Genomic DNA, 10000 nt, shown 5'->3' with positions numbered 1-10000 from the left:
TCTTAGAAAATCAGAGCCTCCCCCCAAAAAACAACCACAAAAAAAAAAAAAAAAACCAGCAGGCTCTTCTGAAAATAGATGTAAATTTACAGAAATTATGAACAGTAAATCTGAGAAAGCAAGGTCTTAATGCTACCAAGAAACGCAATTTGGCTTTGGACAGTTTTGGTCCCCTTTTTTCGTGTACAATCAATTCATTTCACTCTTAAGTTATCGCCTTGTTTTCAGTAGACCGTTTTATGTTGTATGTGCATGCAAGCCTTAGAGCAACGTGTCAGGAGCAGTGTCACTGTCACTTTTAAACGATTAATCAATGCAGATAAATTACCAGTGGGTTCAATATCTTTTTTTCCAGGAGACCCATTATATAACACCTTTGATGCACCGCATGCACCTTGCATTTTTCATCCAATTGTCAAGAAACAGCTTTGGTCTGTTCATTAACACTCTCTCCCATTTTCGTGGCCTTTTTGGTACGATTGAGCGTTGACACAAGAGAGGCAACTCTTCCCTCTTGCAAGGGATACAAGCGAGAAGATGGAGTATCAGTTGTTCCCCTTGGTGGTACTTTTGATCCGGAGGGTTTACTGTCAGTCGTGTTGTTGATGAACCTTGCCACAATCGGAGCCACAGCGGCGCTTGTGTCCGTCTGTGTCTTTGAATTCAAAGTCTGCGGCTTGCTCTTGCCAGTGTCACTGTTTCCATCAGAATCGACAACGTGCACATACACATGTTTTTCACGTGCTGAAGGAATACTCACACTGTCCGGCTGCGCTGGTCTACCCGCTCTGGTCCCTGTTGTGGAATAATGATTACTCCCTGCATTGACGTTGTTTTTCACTGCGGGACTGTTACTACTACCCACCGCCACCATTTTGTTGTTTGACGGAGTCTTGTAAGTCGGCAGAGTGCTGTTTTTGCTCGCAGCCAGGCTGTTTTTATACGCTGGAGCTGTTATAGGCACGGGGCAAATATCCTCATAGTGGGCGGAGCTTCCGCTGGTACTGGAGACTGATGGACGGCTGGGACGGGAACGAAAGTGAAATCGCCTCAAATTATTCTCGTCCGGTTCCACGTCACACACTTCCTCCACTTCAGCGTACGCGGGGGAGGCGGGGGTGGGTTGCAGGGGCTGCCCGGGGGGCCGGGCGTCCGCCACGTCACAGTACGGCTGCACCAGTCGGGGGCGGGGGCCGGGATCGGGGGGGTTGTCCCCCGTGTAGGTGTGGCTGAGAGTCTGACACGCCCCCGGCACGGCGTACACGTGTTCTATCAGCTCCACCTTGGGTCGTCGTCTGGAACAGCAGAAGTACAGAATGATACGGCAAACTGTTACTCAAAATGACAATTGAAACTTCAGGAAGGCGAGATCTTCGAAACAGAAGGACGTGAGCGCTCTAACTATCGATAAAACCATGAGTGCGCGAAAGAGAGAAAGAGTGAGAGAGAGCACACATATTTAAAAAAAAAAAAAAAAAAAAAAAAAGAATGCATCTAAACATTGGCACCCCGTTAAAGATGTTGAGATTTTTGTGTGCGCCCAAGTGGCCCTATCCTGGGCGGTCTGAGATGGTAGGCATGACGATGCAGGAATACAGGGCCTTGCACCCGCACATGTTAGAAAATTAAAATTAACATTTGGGTCTGTGTATCAGAAAAAAAGGTACATTTGCTCCCGGGGATCCAGGATACCCCCCCCCCCCCCCCCCCCACCATCCAGACTTGGTATTCAAGGGGAGGACTGTGTCAGTCCAGGTAATAAACATTTGACGGTAAATTACTTACTTGATACAGACGATGATAAGAAGGATGGCCAGTGTGATGGCGATCAGACCGATGACACACACCAGTACCACCAGGACTGAAATACACGGTCATCGTATAGCGTCAATTACGTTATGAGGACATGTTGACCAAACGACTCGAGATACATGGAAAAAGTCAGATACACATACTCGGACAGACAGACAGACAGACACACTCGGACAGACAGACACACACACACACACACACACACACACACACACACACACACACACACACACACACACACGACCAGGGGCGGAGCAGTTAAGCCGGAGGGGGGGGGGGGTTACAAACTGGGATCGAGGGGTCGGTAGCTATTTTATAAACAATGTGTGGCTTATCTTGATTTTAAACATGATCAACTGATCATGGTCAGCAGCCACTCATGATTTCTGTTAAAGTTAGTATTAAATAATGTCAATTTATCTTCCATGATATCTGCTCCCGACACCATATAGTATGGTTAGAAGGAAGACATGTCGCAGAGGAGTGGCAGTTAAAACTGTACAAACATGATACTGAGAAGGATTCGTTTGTTGGTGTTTTTTTCACAGACAGAATCGTTTTGGTTTTTTGGACAGCCGGGGAGGGGGGGTCCGGAACCCCTGTAACACCCCCCCCCCCCCTAATCCGCCCCTGCACGGCTGCCTTGTCCTATCTAAATGCATGCCACCATCAACATGAAAGACAAAGCAATATCAGTTTGTCTTTGTTCCATAAATTATATTATAATCAAACCGCGTGAGGAACAGAACACCACAGAGGTTCCTGAGGCAAAGCGGGGGTACATTACAATAATATAATATTTATGTCATCTACATCCTGAAGCCATGAAGTGCTTCCGAAGGTTGTCTACCTCTAGTCTGTATCATACATTTCTTGTACGTTTCCAATTGTACTGCACTTGAACGTTGACAATTATTCGCAATTTCAAAGTATAATAACCGAAGCCTCCTTATATATATATATATCCGGTTACTCATTTCACAATGTCTGAACCTCAAGGTATGAAATGCTTCCGAATGTCTGTCCTGTGAGCGGCCCTCTGTCATTCGGAGGGATGAAAAGAGACAGGAACCAACAGGAGAGACATAGAAACAAACGTCTGCGGGGTATTTACATTCAGAAAGACAGAAGACATCACGTTCACACAATATAGAGACACACTCAGAGACAGAGAGTCCAACAAGCGTGGTCCCTACTCCCCCCCCCCCCCGCACCCCCCCAACTATCACTCTCTCTCCCTCTTTTTGTTCCTCTTGAAAGCAAACAGACCGGCATATAGTCAGGCACACGTACACACACACGAACCGACCCATCACTCTCACCCCCTACATAAGCAAACTTATACTAGACCCCCCCCCCCCCGGGCCCCCCCCCCTGTGCACACACACTGACCCCTCCCCACACTCACACACACGATTACACGATTGCGAAACCTCGTCATTAAACCCAAGAGCAAAAATGCACGCCTCTTGGGGTCAGAGAGTTCACAAGACAGCACTTAACACAAAAATGTCAAGACACTTCACACAGTGACGTCACACAATGTTGTTACACATACTGGTCATTGTGTTCTCCTGGTCGCTGGATCCGCCGTCATCCGACACGCCGGAAGCTGACGTCATAGACTCTGCAGCAAAACGGAAGTGGTGTGTTGTTAGTTGTGCCAGGATCGCCAGCTTGACACTGCTGGATTTGTCTAAACATTGTCGTTGACATACACAACTGTGTTGATGGTTCAATTGTATTCATGCTGACTGTCGCTACTTTCTCTCTGTTTTGCTTTGGCTTCTACAATTCAACTGCCGTTGAAACAAGAGTGCATTTAGAAACTAGCACTCTACGCTGAATGACATGTACCGGATATGTTCCTTCTCACGCTCTCCGTCTGTCTAGCTGTCTGTGTGTCAGTCTGTCTGTCTGTGTGTGTTTCTGTCTGTGTGTGTGTGTGTGCGTCTGTCTGTCTGTCTGTCTGTACGTCTGTCTGTCTGTCCGCCTGTCTGTTTGTCCGTCCATCTGTCTGTCTGTCTGTCTTTCTATGTCTCTCTGTCTCCCTCTCTGTCTGTCTCTCTCTCTGTCTCTCTCTATATCTCTGTTGGTGTGCGTGTTAGCTGCTGCCAGATAAAAGATTTTTATTTAAATATGTCACAATGGTGTTTTTTTAGCATTATTCTGCACGAAACTGATGCTAGCTGGTTTGATTGGTGTACACAGTTCTAAAAAGAAATGTCAACATTACATTCCAATTTGCCGCTTTCTCATTTCTTGTCTCTCCTCCTCAATTTTCCGGACCTGACTTAAAAGCAGATAACTGCCACTTCGACACCAATCTTCGATCCTTAACTATATTCATTAAAATGCATTCACGCACAGAAATATTAAACAATGTTGTCGTTTGACTTAGACTGAACTCACTGTCATTGAACTTGAACTTCATTTTCATTTAGCTTAGTTAAATACCTGCTCACTGCATTTAACCTTCCCCTCGCTATTGCAGCATGATACTCACGGTTATAGGACGTCGTCATGGTAGCGGTGAGTGTCGACCCCAAGTGACCGCCGACCACACCGTACTCAGTATGGGTAACGCTGGACTCCGAACACACAGAGAGAAGTCCAGCATGCCACAGGCTGCGATGTACAGGCTCCAATCTCACACTGTCCTTCACTGCAAGATAGATGGATGGATGGATGGATGGGTGGTTGGATAGATGGATGGATGGATAGATAGATGGATAGATGGATAGATGGACAGATAGATAGATAGGGCACTGTAAAATAAAATACTTAAAACAGACAGACAGGCAGACAGACAGAAAGACCAAATAAGGAATCCAGTTGGTTTTGTCTTTCAATCACAATTTCGGCATTAGAAATTGTCTTGACGTTCAAAATCAACAGTCATCCTGTCTCTGTCTCTGACTCTCTAGTCAAAACTCTTTTAAACTTAAGATCGTCTAAATCGTCAAACTGCCTGGTAGCTGCTTAGGTCTTTCACAGGTACATAGTTGTTTGTCCTTTGGTCCTCAGTCATAGACATTCGGAATGGTACTTTGCGAGCGTTATTAACCTTTTACTGTCCTGTATTGTTGGTCATTAATAAAACACAATTTGTTTCTCACCTGGCCAGGCTTTTAACTAACTGATTACTAATTTCACTTCATCACCGATACACACACCGCTGTTCACCGCTTTATAGTCACTGATACAGATGGTGTTCACAATATCACGTACTGATACAGATAATGTAGATGTTTCGCATTTCAAGCTAGCACTCCTGCTTTAGCAAATATGCTGTGTTGACAAGAATCGCTCTTATTATCTCATTTCAGGATTTAATCTCTCCGTGCTTTTGTCTATTTTTAAGTGTATCCCAAATTGTATTAACGATTTCTTCCTTCGAAGAAGTTCTATTGTTTGGTTCGGGACATGTAAAATGTATTGTAAAGGGACTATCACACACTTTTCACAACCATGGAGGAAGACAATCTAAATGATAAAAACAGGTCTTCAAAATGGAAAACGAAAAGAGACCTACCAGTTCAGATGGACGCTCCCAACCAATGTCGATCCTTACTTTTCTTAAAGTACGCAAATTGCACATTGGATACGACGTACCAGGACAGAGACTTAATCTGTCTCAATGGAAGCGACGGACATTGCAATGAGGTGGCCGAGAAGTATGCTCCACTATTTGTATTCCAAGTGACACTTTAAGTGCTGACGAATTTAAAGTAGCGGGTTATTTACAAAAAGCGTCGTGCTACTTTAAGTGTTATTTGGTTGATGAGTCTATTTTTCCGGGTTTCATGGAAGGCGTTGTACATTTAGAAAGTTACGACAATTTTAAGAGTTTTAAAGTGAAATATCCGCTTTTAAATCCGCCTTTTTTAAGTACACTATTTATACACGTGGTGATTGTTCTTCAGTTATTTCAAGTGGTATAGTACTGTCGCAAAACAGACTTACGTAATTATGAGTTACAAGGGAAGAGAATCATCGGCACTTATTATGCAAAACACGCTCAAATTGCTAAATTGTATTTGTATATGGCGCCAGAGTCGCGGAACTACGGATCATAGTTTCGAAGAAAACCTAACATTTTTGCTGATTTCACCGATCGCGATGTGCATTGATTTGCTTAATTTCCGTAAACACCAGCATTCGATTTTCTTGGAAAGAGCAATATGTATCTCCTCTTACCTTACTCGTTTCAGTTGTTTGACATAGTATTTTAGAACTCCTGCATCTTTGTTTGAGTGTTGCCGTTCACCCTTTTTGCCTGCAATTCTGTGTCAGTAATTAACACGTATGCTCAACTGTACCGACGGTCGTGAAACGGAGAGATGCTGGAATTTGAGAAGTCTGGAGATCCACTCCTGCAAAATAGAATTGACCTAAAAATGAGCTGTGAGATGAGCGAATTTAAATATAGAATAAAAGTCTTACGGACTGGAAGGTCCTGTTGCCAGGAGTATGCGACGAGCAGGCGCCTTCTTCATCAAGTGTGTACCACTTCACGCGGTGGATAAGGTGGAACAGGAAACCCGTTGAGACTCAAAGAGACGAACCACTGTTCCACTTGACCCGATTTGTTGCCGATTTTCCGGAAACGTCGGCCGACCAAAGTCATCTTCTGCCCGTACATACACACCGCTCCCTTTGCCCTTTTAAACGCACGCTTAGTTGTAAGCAAATGTAACGTCGTCTTGAGTTTGCAGATTTTCTTCTTAATCAGTTTCCTGGTTGTAAAACTACGCACTGTCGTTAATGTTTACGTAGATAAGCAAAGTACATTAGTGTAACAGATTCGCCGCCGTGTGTGTGCAAGTCAAGGGGTAGCCTTATCCCATCATTGTAAAAAAATAAAATAAAACATTTCAAATACAAAAATGGCCAGATTGGATATGGAGAGCCGAATCGTTTACAGGAGGAGGGCAGTGCCTTCAAATAAACAACAACAACAACAACAACAACAACAACAACAACAACAACAACACAATGAAACAGATAAAAAGAACATGAAAACCAGAGTTCTCATTACCAATACCCCAAGAAATGTCAACAGACACTCAAAACCCCACCACCATAACAACAACCACCAACTTCTTCTGTAGATTCTTCTGTTCCTCATCCCCATTCTTTCAATTGGGGTCCTGATTTGGCCTATATGGTCCGCTGGACCCAAAAAGCAACAACTAACCAACTAACTTACTATTCTTTCAATTTGTTCTTCTGGTTTATTTTTGTTATGTCCACCATTATGAAAATGTGTGTGTAACTTAGTCATTCTTCTGGTCACGTAATATAAGCATTTGCTTGAGTGCGTGTCCTAGTTGTATGTTTTGAATTGTTTCATGCGAAGAAATTCTGAATACAATTTTGTTTAAACCAACCACCACCAACACCGCGTATCACCCACCCGAATAACCCAGCCAGAAGCGCAGAGGGTACGAGTCTCTTGCCGGGGTCAGTCTGACGTCCACAGGCCCACAAGACACGATCTTCATCTGGTCAGTGTTGTCCTCCTGTCCATCTCCAGCCTGATCGGGCCTGTTGCTGTGGTGGTCACTGGCACACAGACGACGCGTGTAGAACCTCTTGTCTGTGTCGCACTTGTACGCCTGAAAATCGAAAGCAAGGTATGATTTAGATCATGGTTTCAAACAAAGTTATGGGTTGCTACGTTCGCTACAACAATAAGTTGTTTGATACAAGAATTAAAAAAAAATGAACAGATTGATAACAAATTAATGATCTTATATCACCAAGACATTTAATGACTGAGGTTCTTCTTGATGAGAAATAATTTATTTTATAGTGTATGAATTTAAAACTGATTTCTTTTTAAAGATGTCAGGATGAAACAAAAGTCTGTACATTTTCTGCAGAATTATTGACACAAACATAGTGAATTCTGCTTCAAATTCGGGCTTCAAGGTGACTGTAGACATGCATTCAAAATAATAAAAAATGAAATCCAAAATCTATTCTTACTCTTTCTGTTGGCATGGTAGAGTTGGAGATTTGAAGACACATTTGTATATCTGCTCAGTTCAACCGCTTTCAAACTTTTTCTTGGATGCCTTGTGAGTGTGTGTAAACAATTAGGTGAGCAATTTGTATGTTGTTGTGTTTGAATGTATTGACTGTACTCAAGCCAGCCATATTCCTGTGGACTGCACGTGTTTGAACAAATGTAATGTCTTTAATAGACGAATTCCAAAAATAACTCCGTCGGGTTTGTTTGTATGCGTTGTGGGAGAGTGACCTTTTCTCTGGAGGGGCCAATCACCAGCTAATAAATGGTCTGTCGGAAACACGTTGGAACAAGCACGTGTTTCCTTCCAAGCCATCGCTGCAGTGATGGCTGACCAATCCAATATTTGTATGAGGTTTTGCAAGAAAAGGTCACTCTTCCACAGCCTATACAAACCCGACGGAGGTATTTCCACAAATCGTCTATTTTGATCGGCTTTTCAATATGAAACGTTTCTCCTATGCCGTACACCTGTACACTCACCGATATGTGCAGTCCCCCGTCACACCTGCCGTGAGAGCGGCGTGCCGAGGCCAGGTCATGCAGAACCAGGTGAACGGAGGTGCGGGGGGAGGGTTCGATCCTCCAGTGACACGCTGTGTACTCCCCGGCCGCCGGGTAGTCGGGGTTCTGTAGGAAGCCCTCGGGCTCCCACAGTCTCACCGCGGAACCCGTGCATCGCTTGTCCTCTAGTGAGTCTGTAAGTGAGATGTACAGCTTAGTCTGGTACTTTATGGACACTACACAACACCTAACCGAAAATGGACACATCAGTAACTAGGTTAGATTTGTCTTTTTTACACCTTTTTTTTTTTACTTGTTTACTGTACACAACACCGTGAACAAGTCCGTTGCATTCTCAATGGAAAGTAGATCACAGCAGTACAGGTTCTGCGGGAAGAGCTTCCACGGTCTGACCAAAGACATTCCTGGGAACCCGTACATCGCTAGTTCTCCAGTAAGTCTGGGCGTTGAAACAAAATATCAGTTCCACTTTTCAGAAAATCCATTGGTAAAGTTTGTTTAAAGCCACCCTCCGCCTCCCGTAAACCATCAGTTTCTGGCCACAGACACTGTCAGGGTTTTACACACAGTACAAACACCCTTTTGTTTAAACATTTACCGCTGGTGCCCGCCGCTGAGGCGGAGTGGGGCTTTAATTACCTACGGTACCGACACATGCAGAGCCTTGCGGTGACCTTTCGAGTAAGATTCGGCTGCTGATATGACGAAATCATCGAAACACATTTTTTTTCGTGAAATTCTTTGTATATTCCTTGGAACACATGCAAAGATGGCAGCCGGAACTTTACGTGACGCCATTGTTCTCATTATGGAATCTTATTGAAGCTTGCTTCTCTTTTGACGTCAGATAATTCACTTTGGAAGCAAAGTTTCAAGTTTTATTAGTCCATAACCCCTGGGGGCATTTTGAACAATAAATACAACCAATACAATCATAATATATACTAATATAATAAATGAAAAAAATAAAAAAATTATGAAAAACTGTTACAAATTCTATTAATAAAGTCCAAGATATTCTTTAGCAATTTCTTTTTCTTAGTAGCAAACAACTTTTTAAATTTAAGTGCATTAGGTTTTTTCCAATAGTAAGGTGGTAACAACTCAGCTCTTTCTTCTTTGAAAAAATCACAGACAAATAAATAATGGAATTCATCACCTATATCTTGTGATACACATTTGGTGCAAGTTCTTTCTGACCTCGGGATGTTAAGATAACGTTCTTTCTGTACAGGCAAATTGTTATTTAATGTTCTAAACTTCATCATTGAAACACATTGCTGATATGGCAGGTGTGTGACATAGTCTTCACATGCAAAAATATCTTTAAACATTCGATAATTCCAAAACATATTTTTTGTTCCAATTTCTGTAAACCATTTATGGATATACTGGTCATACAAGCTTCTTTTTACTTTCGTTTTAAACCATGCGCTTGAGTATTGAACATTTTCTTGAACAGTCCAAAGGCCAGAGAGACCAATTTCATTTAAGGTTTTTTCAATAAAACATAAATAATTAGATTCAATCATCTTGTTGATATACAATGTATAAGTAAAGCAATACACAATACTTGAAAATTTATTTTTGTGAATAGGACTAATCAGTTTATACCAATAGCAAGGA

General features: G+C 42.8%; 1 protein-coding gene across 1 annotated transcript; it reads right to left on the bottom strand.

The window, feature by feature from the left end:
* Positions 1-8: 8 nt before the first annotated feature.
* Positions 9-8874, bottom strand: LOC138981824 (uncharacterized). The gene is made up of 6 exons (XM_070354901.1): positions 8333-8874; positions 7232-7433; positions 4319-4477; positions 3371-3439; positions 1786-1861; positions 9-1295 (listed from the first exon to the last, which is right to left on the bottom strand). Exons 1-6 carry the CDS (start codon positions 8618-8620, stop codon positions 416-418), a joined length of 1674 nt encoding a protein of 557 aa, XP_070211002.1. The 5' UTR covers positions 8621-8874; the 3' UTR covers positions 9-415.
* Between the last annotated feature and the right edge of the window lie 1126 nt (positions 8875-10000).

The sequence above is a fragment of the Littorina saxatilis genome, linkage group LG12 (genome assembly GCF_037325665.1).
Source record: "Littorina saxatilis isolate snail1 linkage group LG12, US_GU_Lsax_2.0, whole genome shotgun sequence".
NCBI lineage: Eukaryota > Metazoa > Mollusca > Gastropoda > Littorinimorpha > Littorinidae > Littorina > Littorina saxatilis.
The sequence above is the reverse complement of the archived record's forward strand: the minus strand, read 5'-3'. Positions and strand labels throughout refer to the sequence as shown.